At 40.2% G+C, this 12069-nt stretch overlaps 2 protein-coding genes across 9 annotated transcripts in view; both read right to left on the bottom strand.

The window, feature by feature from the left end:
- Positions 1–657: 657 nt before the first annotated feature.
- LOC122574684 (protein kibra) overlaps positions 658–12069 on the bottom strand; it is a 42250-nt gene continuing 30838 nt past the window's right edge. For 3 of the 8 annotated variants that reach the window (XM_043742567.1, XM_043742568.1, XM_043742566.1), the window contains 10 exons: positions 8859–8967; positions 8220–8379; positions 6546–8072; positions 6179–6265; positions 5501–5690; positions 4519–4980; positions 4176–4391; positions 3588–4066; positions 2931–3353; positions 658–2345 (listed from right to left, as the gene is read on the bottom strand). In XM_043742567.1, the coding sequence (XP_043598502.1) occupies positions 2297–2345; positions 2931–3353; positions 3588–4066; positions 4176–4391; positions 4519–4980; positions 5501–5690; positions 6179–6265; positions 6546–8072; positions 8220–8379; positions 8859–8967 (3702 nt within the window). In that variant the 3' untranslated portion in view covers positions 658–2296. The remainder of the gene's footprint in view (positions 2346–2930; positions 3354–3587; positions 4067–4175; positions 4392–4518; positions 4981–5500; positions 5691–6178; positions 6266–6545; positions 8073–8219; positions 8380–8858; positions 8968–12069) is intronic. The other 5 variants (XR_006319136.1, XR_006319133.1, XR_006319134.1 and 2 more) reach the window with 5 other exon arrangements.
- LOC122574693 (putative cyclin-dependent serine/threonine-protein kinase DDB_G0272797/DDB_G0274007) lies at positions 9730–10871 on the bottom strand. Its single transcript, XM_043742596.1, has one exon. It carries the CDS (start codon positions 10275–10277, stop codon positions 9897–9899), a length of 381 nt encoding a protein of 126 aa, XP_043598531.1. The 5' UTR covers positions 10278–10871; the 3' UTR covers positions 9730–9896.

The following is a 12069-nucleotide window of genomic DNA, read 5'->3' as shown; positions in this document are numbered from 1 at the left end:
ATTTCAACTTCTTTTATTTCTTTTTAAGAGTTCGATAAATATATATATATACACTCTACAAATATCCGTATCTACCAAGTTGGAATTCAGAGGTGCAAACATAATATTTGTAAATATATAAATTAGCGCTGTTTAAGTTAAGCTTCCAAGTTCATAGTTTGTTCTAACCACCATGAATGATATAATATTTGTAGTTATGACATATTTCGATTCAAACATAGTTGGCAGACATTTACGAATAGAATTGGAAATATTTTATGTTCAATAATAATACATTTTTTAGTTATTGCGGATTTGAAAATGAATATACTAAAACAAACATCGGCAAAATTTTAGTAATTCGATAAAACTTAAGATGGTGGGAAATCATAAACCACATAGTGTGTTAATATCAATTATAAAAAATTCATGCCTGTTATTTCACCATTTCATATAATGGTGAATAAAATATTTCTACGGAAATTTGGTTCCATTTAAATAGCTGCGTCATATCAGATTCCAAATTTGAAAATACGTCGAATCTTCGTACTACTCGGACTATGGTAGAATAATTTTATTGCACCACTGCTGTAGTTAGTCACATAAAACGGTTCAGGAGTTAAAAGAAGTATATTAATCACTAAAAGTCTGAGAAACAAAATTTACGATACAAAATAATATGGCAAGAATATATATACTGTATTTTTTTTCCTTTTAATCGTTATCATATGAATCACTACCATTTAAATCATTATTATTACTTACAAGTCATATTGTGGTTGTTTTTCGGAGGATGTACGTGTTTATGTATGTATATATTTCATTACGAACTTATTATTATCGTTATTACTATTCTTATCGATATCAGTACCATGACTCATATTTCATGTTCTACTATACCCATTGCCGCCACTTTGCGTTGCCATTATCATTGATACCGTTATTAACGGTAGCATTATTGTTGTTTTTTATTTTGCTACCGTCCATCATAAACGCGTTTGTTACTATCGTCGCCCCATCGTTTAACATTTGTCATTGACATCATTGTCATACTTGATTTCAACACCGTAAGACATTACGTCATTCCGTCGAATGATTGGTTTACAATACGTTAATGCAACACATTAATTAAATACATATATACGTAATAGGTCCTGCACTTTGAAAACGTAATCCCATTACAGAACATACTACTTCCGTTTCTTCCTTTGTGTTGTCAATAAAAGCTGTTGTACAAATTGTGCACGTATTTTACTATAAAAATATGCATTCTCGGACCATACAAATTTATCGCATAAATTTCTCTGTCTTATACGCGCTATAGATACATACATACATGTATACGCATAACATATGTTGCAACATATAGACCCACACGCATGAACACGTAAATACATGGATATATGTATATAATTTGTATCTATATATATTTATATTTTATAGACGCGTAAACATGATTGTCGATGCGTATATACAAAGTTATTTACATGATTATTGTTTCAAAGGCATTTACTAACCTCCATAAGAAAATTCAATCTCTACCAGGTTCCTCGATATACTCGCCAAAATGGTACAGAAATATTAAAGTTAAATTCAAGTAATCGCTGCATTCGTACCACTGATACACCTAATTATTTTTTCAATCGATAAAATGTTAATGACTCTGTATTTGGATATATTAAAGAATTAACGCAAATACATACGTGTACATGCAGATGCTTGGATCAATATCATGTACCGTGTCATATGATGAGGTCATAAGTTAAAGCATCAAGTAGACATACATTAAAATTACGCAGTATTAACCTCCGTCGTTTTTTATTTCATAATAATCACTGTATTGGTAAAAATAAAGCTACAGTTGTAAAGGAAGTATTAATTCTAAGTTGACATCTTACATTTTCGGCAAAGCTCAAGCGCCTTATCTCTCCCCTTAGATCTTCTTTCTTCTTCGAAATTTTGCTTCGACGTTTGAAGACCATGTATTTTCAACTATGACTAATTTTATGACCTCGCTATATCTCTTTCATCAATAAAGGGATCAACAATTTCACAACGTTAACACATTTCGCAATACGCTTTGAGCCGAGTGAGAATAATCTAATTGAAACGGAACATAGCTGAACTCAACTCATTGCTAAAAATACAATAAAAAGACACTTACTTATTATATCGTTCGATGTAGCCGGAAGGAAGAGTATTCGAAATTATAATTGCGAACACGTTACGAAATGGCAGTAATGGAATCGAGGCAGAGTTCAGCCAACCAGGGCGACAGCTTCTTCCTCTTTCCCTTTACTTTCTTTTTCTTCGTTTGTTACATTTTCAATATTGCAGTCCAGCTGCTCGGTGGGGCCATGTATGCTCTAAAGAGGGAATATGCAAGGGGAAATGAGCAAAGCGACATAACGTAAAATAATGAACCGGGATACAAGAGAGGAACCCGATGGAACCGATTGAAATTAAATAATTCTCGCATAAAATCTCATTTAAATAATTTACGATTCTCATATGTACAAAGCGCTTGTTTCACGCATTTTTTTTCTATTGTTTCAAAAGTCTTTCTAGAATGACTCTCTCAAGGTATCGCGTTGTCGATAACCAATAATTAAAAAAAGAAAACAATAACAAATATCAGTAACATCGTTCAGTTTGTTGTAGTAGTTATACTAGTCACTAGCATCACTATGTGTATGCCGTTAAAATGTTTCCGATAAACGTTTTTCATCTAGTTTTTCTTTACTCATCGTGCATGGCACCTGGAATTCGAAAAAATTAAAGAAACAACAACATTCTCTTGTTCTTTTTTTCAATCCTCCGTTTTCGTTTGAAAATCACCAGACTGGTATGCATTAAGTATCCAAAGATTCGAACGATTTGTCTATTGGCAAAAATATAGGTGTAAACGTTACACCTCGACACCGAGAACTCTGTCGACGACGTATTCGTACCTCCTTGGCTCTTCACTATCGTTTTCTTCTGTTGATTTTAGGCTCTCACTACCTTGACCATTTTCTTGACAATGCACGTTCGCCTCGGTAGATCGACCTTTCGCGTTCACAGATTTATTTGTACTGTTCGCCGGAACGTCCTCGATCACGTTCGTGACCGTAGTCGTGTTATTGGTCGCGGCACCGTCAGTCTTCACCGCGGACGCATTCCCGCTAGGAACACTATTTGACCGCATGGTCAAATTTGAAACACCTTGAGCACCAAGCTTAGTAACCATGTATTCAGTAGCAATTGGTTCCGAGGCGTGTCTCCTGTGCTGAATAAGTGATGGTGATGGTGACGATGGATTCTCACACAATGAATCTTCGGGTGGAAGTACAGGAACATTGAGATTAACACGTGTGAAGAAAGCCATCTTTTCTCTAAAATGCAAAATTAAATTTATGTTAAAAATGTTATAAGTTAACATTTCCAGTGAATGTAACTATTTATTGTATATTTTTATTGAATATCATTTTATGGTATAAGTTTTAAAAAATTGGTCAAAAGGAAGATGAATAATTTTAATTTAGACGCTAGAAATTCCGCATAAATTTTTTTCTAACAATTTAAAATAGAAATTTCAGATATTATATATTAAACAGTAGTGTACATACTTGAACGAAATAATATCAGGTTTTCCTTTCCCAGCTTTTGTTTTCCGCAGTTTGTAGATTTCTTTCGAAGTTTTCTTCAACATCTTCTCTACTCTTTTATCCTCGGCACTTTTGCCGTTCTTTCCACTTTCGGCTTGTGCCATCAGGTTCTGGAACTTGTGGTCCTCTAACAACCACGTTGCAAAGTCTGTGTCTCCCTTTTCTCGCGCTTGTTCTAACCTTTGCTTTAATTCTCGCAATCTACTCAACTCGTCCTGCAGATTGTTCAGTCTGGCATGCTGTGCTTGAAGATCCAATTCAAGATCCAGTGAGGTTCTAGCGGTAGGTGGTAAATTGGTAGACTTTTTTGAGGCAGTTTTACAACTGAGAGCGGACAAAGGTCTTCGCCATCGAAGAGACCGTCTTTCTACTGAATTTCGTTGAAATGGTCCGCCTCTGCGATAAAGTGGCATGCTACTATCACTATCGCTTCGATTCAGCTGTAATATGAAACATCGATTGCAATGAATAATCAAATTAAATTTTAGGCTACTTGACCAAATTTCTAAAAATTGTAGATAATGTTCTGAAAAAGAAAGCAATGCTCACCCGACAAATATAGTGATTTTTGCTGACTGCAGCACTGGGTGAAAACGTTTGACTTCTTTTGATTACGATCGAATTTTTATCATCGTGCATAACACTAGAAACGACACCGGCTGCCGAAAGTTTCCTCTGTTTTCCTTGTTCTGGGATGAAAACGCACTCAGTATTAGTTTCTTTGTCCTGAGTTTGTCTTGCTTCTTCGTTTAATTCCTCGTCCTCCTATAATTATTTTGTAATGAAACTTCACAAATTTAGAAAGCAATTTACAACAAATGGTTTGAGAATATTTAACGGCAACTATCCATAGAAAATTATATACCAGAAGGCACTTTAAAGTATTATTTACCTCATGTTCTAACACATCCTCCAGAACATTATCTTCCATCGTAAATTCTACAATGATTCCTTCCTCGTCACTGTCCTCACTTCCGCTTTCACTTCCACCGTTCTCATCCTCTTCTTCAGGACTTCCCAAGCAATTGGCTAGCTCCTCCAGCCTTAACGAGATTGCCGTTTGCAGTTCATCGCATCCCTGATTTCTCGTCAGAGTCGACGTTTGAGAGCTGATAATCGTGCTCTCGTCACTGCTTTCTTCTTTCGTATTCTGTCCAGCACGATATACCGATAAGTCTGATTCTTGTTTGTCGTGTTTGGCCTGTCTCGCTACGCTGATGGAAATGCTGTTGCTATTGCTGGTGCTAGTGCTCGGGCTATCGGATGGTTGCATGAAGCGAAAGGAAAGTATGTTGTACCATTTCACGCTTGGCGATTCTGGACTAAAGTCTGCAAGGGACACTTGGGCGGATCCCTGAAATGGAAAGGTTAAAAAATTAATCAGTTGGAAAAATACAGTGACTAGAAATAAGAATATAATTGGTATATTCTAAACCTCTTAATTATAATAATTTAATATTGTTGATCTCCAAAGGCAAGAGAATGCCTATATTACAATAAACACAAACATCATTAAATTAATATTTTGCTATCAAAAGAGTCTGCTATTTAAGTAAACCATTATAATTTACAGTACCTTTTATTGGATCTTGTTTAGTAGAAATAAACAAAATAAAGATATTAGCATATTAAAGATAAATAAACCTTAAGTTCGTAAAAAGCATATCATGTTACAAAAAAAAATGTATAAGCGATCATATCTTGTTTATTATGGCTGCATTCAACGTCATTATAAAAGCCATTGAATTGTCAATAAATTGGTAACTGATGAGAATCTTATCGTGCGTTAGACAAGCATTCAACGATTTCAATACTTTATTGCCATCTTGATATTCAAAGGAAAGAAACAAGAAAGAGCCGGAAGACACACGTACCAAGCACTCCTCAGACTCGTTGCCCGTACACCAAACGTTGACTTGCAATGTCTTCGTGTACAGTTTGTTGAGTGGTACTGCAATCGGGAATGTTTCGCCGAAGGTTGGTTTGCGCAGATCCACAACAGGTTTCGTACAACACATGTGATTAACGGGCGGTTGCATCGGAAGCAATGCAGCCTTTATATATCTAAAGCGCAAACAGGGAAAAAACAACTGTTACTATTCAACATTTTTAATTTTCGTCCTAACGGGCTCGTCAACGTGACTTTAAATATCGCATATATTTATGTCTGGTTGAAAACGTTTCTTGTTTGTAAAATGTCGCTACATTTACATAAAGATACTTTACGATCAAAAAATTACACTCTTATATTATAATCTTATTCAGATTAAATGAAATATCATAATGATTAAAAAGAGAAAGGAAGGATCCAAGAACACTTCCAACTTTTAAGTAAAAAAAATAGTTAAAATAAGTTATGCCAGTTCTTTCCATTCTCCCAATACTCTATAAAAGCTATCATAATATTTGTTATTGTTCTTAAAAGATTTACCGAATAAATTATCTTAACATTAAATATATAACAAAATTATTTCTTCTGACAGTCACGTGCATTATAATCGAATTCAAATAAATGAACAATAGGAAAATTATACGATTAGATAAATACTCACACTTGCGCGTTGTTAGGTATGAAAAGTGCAGCCAAATTTCTGGCACGTTCGATTCCAACATGGAGCAAACCGTCACTTACAGAATATCTAAACAAATAAATTGTTTAGTTAAGCACTTACGTTATTGTTTTTACAAGATAGGAACCATATGAGATATAAACTAATTTCGACTAGACCCCTTTAAAGGAGAAAACTCTTCCAGTCTGTTACATAAATCACTGTCACTGTAAGCTATCACTTCACTCACGGATGACGAATGAGATCACAGAAACACGAAACAAACATTTCCCAATTCTTCGCCTACATATCTCATATGGCTCTTCGATCTCCAATCTATGAAACAGAATTACATAAACATAAAACCAACCTAAGCTTAATTTGCACCTGTGCCGTCTCCAGGCTCATCTCCCCAAGCGCCAACGAATTGACGTCGCCAATCGCTCCAGGCAGTTTCCTTCGATTAGAAGCCTCGAATACTCCCGAATCACCCGCGACACTTTCGTCGGAAACAGCAGCCGAGACGGACCTGGTGTTCGTACCAGAACTGCTAGCTCTCGAACGAATACCAGTAGGAGGAGGTGTCTCGCTTATAGGCGAAAGAGGCGGTGGTTCCTGCGGAGACATTTGATGCTGCATAACGCATACAGGCCTGCCAAGGCCGCTTCCTTGGGACATATTTCCAGATTGCAATTCGACAGGTGGATGTGGGCCACCGACCAACTTAAGACGATCTTGAGGTGCAACACAGGATTGTTCGTGGGACGACGTTTGTTGCTGAGTAAGCCTAAGCTCCGCCAAACGGTCCTCTAGCTGATTTCCATCTAAGTGAGCGTTTGATGAGGTTGTAGGTCTCTGATGTTGTCTTCTCTGCATCTCTACGTGTTCATACGCAGGTGGTGGCCCCATCGGGGCATTCTCATAAAGCGGCGAGACCGGTGGACTGACGCTGGAGAGACTCGATCTTGGCGACAAACTCGGCTGCGATCGACCCGGAGAAGGTGTACTGACGAGATTATTCTGCTCCGATCCTCTGAGCAATCTTTCTACGCGTCTGTGTAGATCAACCATGTCGACTGGTCGCTCCTGTTGAGAGCTGACAGGGCCCAGACACTGAGGACCGCCGTAAATATCAGTGAAGCTCAATCCAGAGCTAAGTGAACCCTTGCTACTGGTCGTGCTAAGGCTTCCAAGACTGGAACTGCTGCTCACCGAGAGCGTGCTCGCACTGAGAGTCTTCAATTGACCCTCGAGCATCGCCATCGAGCGTAAAGCGTCCCTCAACTGTTGCAACAGCAGTTGCTTCTCTTCGTGCAGTCGCACGCGATCTGTAATCGTCTTGTTCGACAATTCAAGCGCGTTGTTTAGATCCTGCTCGAGGCGACGGATCTCACTCTGGATCTTCTTCATATCTTGTTGCGTTCTGGTACGCGGAGTGATACTCCTTAACTCTCGAAGCAACTGTTCTTTCTCTTGGAACAGCAACAACTTGTCCTTGTCGCTTTCTGTCTGACCAGGAGTTACTTTTTCCTCGAGGTCCGCCAATTGTTGTTGTATATGCTGTATCCTTTTCCTTGCTTCGTCGTACTGTAACCTCATCCGTGCCATCTCGGCCAGACGAGTACCGATCGGGACCAATTCGCCAGAGAGATCAGTCTGAGACGCTGTACTAAGCTTCTCCTGAGGTAAGCTAAGAGTGCTGGCCTCGGGACTACCTTCGCAGAGCTGTAGTCTCGTTAATTCGTCCTTCAATTGAGCCAGGGACTGCATCAACTCGGCTTTCTCCTTTTCGCCCGAACTCAGCGATTTCTGAATGTTTCGAAGCTCCGTCATGATTGCCTGGGCCTCGGTGATGTTGTAACAACCGCCATGATGTCCGCTCAATTTCTGTTCGACGCTATATCAAAAATAACAGGAAACGTTGAAACTCGTGTCTTTAGTAGATTATTCGTTCTGTTACGATAAAACTATAAATGATATTTATGTAAATCCATATTTCTACGAGTTCCACTAGATGTCTTGGAAGAAGACAGTAACAACATACCTTGCGAGAGTGTCCACTCCTCGTTGTGTACAGTTCATTTCAGCGCGGATCTGTTCGAGCTCTCGTTTCAGCCGGGAAACTCGACTCCTCGCAAGTGCGACATCGGATTTCAAAAGATCCGGATCGTACTTGGTACTCAATGAACTTGAACTGGAGCACACTGTAGACGAGATAGATGATCAATCATTACCTTTTCGTTCGATGTATTCTTTATTAACCCTATATGTGGAAAATAACAATGAACTCTGAATCAAAGAGTATAAAAAAATATTGTTGCGTTTATTTGACTTTTGTATTCTACAAACAATTGAAGACGACACTGGCAAATTTTTCGGAAAATAAGAAATATCCTCTCAATCACTATGGTATCAAAATTTTACTGTATTCTAGTTGGACGAATGATTTAATTGTAAAGGAATAATATAAATATGCTCAATACGCCCAATCAATACAGATAAAAATACTTTTATTATAAAATAAATTTATTTGAGGATACTGCGTACCACAGATAACAAAACGAACGATTAGTGCGCCATAAGTTCCAAGTAAATCATTACTTTCCACGCTAAACTATACTTTGGGGAGCACTCTGAATATCAAAAATTTGCAGAAAATATATAAATATTAATATGTACTCACAACTTGTACGTGAAGCACCGAGCGTCGTTAAAGCGTTGTTGAGGTGATTGTACTCATCCTGGGCCAGACATAACCTCTGTTGCTTCACATCGTAGATCTCCTTTTTCGCCTGTAACACAGTTGCAGACGACATTGTTAAAATTAAGATTCATCGTTCTTTGGAAATAATAGCGAAAAATATTCCTATCATAAACTTATAAAAGTCACGAGATCCAAACATCCAACCGCATCCACACTGAAGTATTCTTTGATCGTTCGATCATTTCGACTTTCGATCATTGAGTTTATTTTAAACTCATACAGTCGATTTTAATAATAGAAGCAAACAATCGAATAATCGATTCTCGGGTAAATTAAATTGCAAATGCGCATATAGCTCTTAGGCAACACTTAACAGAAAGAATTCTGCGGTTAAAAGTAACGTAGGGAATAGCACGTCGTTTCACGTTTTTAGCTCGATCACGCATCGAAATCCGATAGAAGCCACGCAACTGCCTGCGGCAGCATTCTTTCGATTTTCAAACAAGGAAATACCATTACACATGATTTACGTAGTGCTAAGAGAGCCGGGACGATCCTACAGTTCGGATTGTTCCGCAGGTTCAACGTCGTAAAACAGAAGGAAATAAAAGAACGTAGTCGATTGGTAGCGAGAGAAACATTCGGAATTCACGGCAACGTTTCTCGTTCCGTTTCTCTCTCGTGTCGTGTTTCTATGGAATTTCGCACTTTTGCTATTCTCGAAAAGAGTTCTCGAAGCGAGCTCCGGTACTTCCAATTACCGTTCGTTTTCGAGGCCTCTCTCTTTCTCTCTCTTTCTCTTAGTCGACATGTAAATGCGAAAGGAAGAAACAGCGAATGATTCGAAATTTCTATTCGATGTTATCAGCGAATCGTATCTTGATATTAGAGACACGTGAGATCGGAGAGACAGAGAGATATTTGAACGAAATATGAGACATTAGATAGCAGAGGTATGAAAAGGAAAACACTGATCGATGACAAAGTCGTTGACGATGATACGCCGGACGTGGAATTTCACTTCAACGGATTCCAAGAGGTCAGAGTAACGCACGAGGTACGCGAAAATCCTGGAAGAGTCCTTACGTATTCACAGTAATAGTATGCGGTGGCGTCGGTGTCATCACGTCTGTAGCACTGCTCCCAGTAGAACCTCTGTATCTGCTCGTCGTTCTCGTAGTCGTTATGGTAGCACATTCTCATTCGATATTGGGACACGACGTTCTCGTAAATTTGCTCCTGTTGATAAGGCTGTTTGCAGGAACGTTGCTGCTCGGAATATTGCTGGCGTTGGTGTTGTTGCAGTCGCTGTTGATGCGCCTGCTGATGGTAATTGTTTACGTAGGTGCGGTACTGGTGCGCCGGTACGAGTACGCAGAGTGTGTACTGACGGTCCATGCCGGGTACACAGTAGACTAGGCACGGTTCCTCTTCTTCTTCTTCTTCTTCTTCTTCGTCTTCTTCGTCGTCGTGGTCGTCGTGATCGTCGTGATCGTTGCCGTCTCTTTCTTTCCTCTCCTATATACTCTTCTTCCTTTCCTTCTTCTCCGCCTTTTTCTTCCTCGTCGTTTTCCTCTTCGCCCTCGCCTTCCTCTTCTTCTTCTTCTTCTTCTTCTCCTTCTCGTTCTCCTTCTTCTTCTTCTATCCCGTCGGATGTCTATTTCCTCTTCTCTTCACCTCATCTTCGCGAAGGCCTCCTCGAGACTGGCCGGTTTACGGGGCCCGAAATTCCGATCCCCACCTCTGTGGGTCTCAATTTTTAAGGGATCCCACCTTTTTTCCTCCTTTTTGCCTTCTCTTCCTTCGCTTCTTGCACCACCCGGTCGATTCTCTCCTTCCCTTCTCGTTTCCATCCTGCTTTTACCTACCACCCTTCTCCCTACCATCCTATCCAACATCCTTCCTTTTTACTCTTTTATTTCTCTTCTCCTCCTTCTCTTCTTCCGTTTAATCCTTCGATCTCTGCCTCTTTCTCACTCAAACACACATACACGCGCGGAGCCTACCTCTCTCAATCTCCGTATAGGCGTTCCTCCTCTCCTCACTTTCCGTCTGCTCCTTCCATAGTCTTTTCATTTATCTCGCTTCAACCACGGTGGCCTCAAGCGGCTCTTTCTTAGCCGGTGTAAAAAGGCGGGCCTCAGGATGAGGCCCGGCAGGACCGTCGCAATCGAGCCCTTGCGCCCCCCACTCCCAATCTGCTTTTCCTATCCTCCCTCTATTTCTTTCTTCTTTTCCCTACCCAACAATTTCTACCTTCTTCGTTCTCCGTATCCCCCACTTTGCCTCTTCCTTTCAGATACCATACATTTCATGCGGTATTCGTTCCTGGTGAATCTAATTGATACTAGAACGTACACACACGTGCTGTGTTCGCTCACGCACCATGAATATTTACGATATCGCGTGTCGAAATTTTGCTCCTTCCCTAGGCCTTCTCATCTCCAATGATCCTCCATCTCTTCCTCTCGAAAGTTCCATCAAACTAAAAATTCTTTCGTTGATAGAAATTTCTTGACCTATATTTCCTCGTCGAATATTTTCCATCGATCAAAATATCCATTACAGAGGAGAAAAACACCGATCGACGTTCGACAAAGAAGAACCGTTAATTTCGTTTCCACGCACGTACACAGCTAGTATACTCGACGGAATAGTTTCGTCGAATAGCTGAACGACGAAGCGTCGACGAGGTCGCATCTCGAATTTCACCGTAGTATTCGTCATCGATCCCCGGAGGACGTACATTTTTTTCAACGATGTGGAATGTCGTGGTGGTATGCAGGGGCCTGATATGCAGGGCGCCGCGGGGCGAGCGCACGATCCTGTCGCTGGCGGAGCCCAGCCTGTAAGGGACGACAGCAGGGATGGAGTAGGGGCCCGAGAACCGGGAGAGGAGGGGAAGGAAGGCCTGACGAGGTCACAGTACGACCCTGCTGAACGTGGTCCCATCTCGGACTCTCTGGTCGGTAGTAGAACCGACCTTGAGTCGCGCATTATGCCTCGTCCTTGTTGGAATTTCTGGGGCCACTACTGGCCCATCAGCCGTGTCTCTGATCATCTAAGAACAGGCCCGGTGGACCTTGGTGTATGTCCCCTCTCCGTCAGAAGGCCCGTTCCGTACCAGTAGTGATGGGACCAATTCTCCTACCTCTGTACATCTTATCGATTTATTTCATTACCATCGCTC

Source organism: Bombus pyrosoma, linkage group LG14 (assembly GCF_014825855.1).
Source record: "Bombus pyrosoma isolate SC7728 linkage group LG14, ASM1482585v1, whole genome shotgun sequence".
Lineage (NCBI taxonomy): Eukaryota > Metazoa > Arthropoda > Insecta > Hymenoptera > Apidae > Bombus > Bombus pyrosoma.
Note: the sequence above shows the minus strand (reverse complement) of the source record. Positions and strands in the feature narration are given on the sequence as shown.

Excerpts from the sequence above, each read along its gene's own strand:
- LOC122574693 (XM_043742596.1), bottom strand. The coding sequence starts at position 10,277 with ATGGACCGTCAGTACACACTCTGCGTACTCGTACCGGCGCACCAGTAC.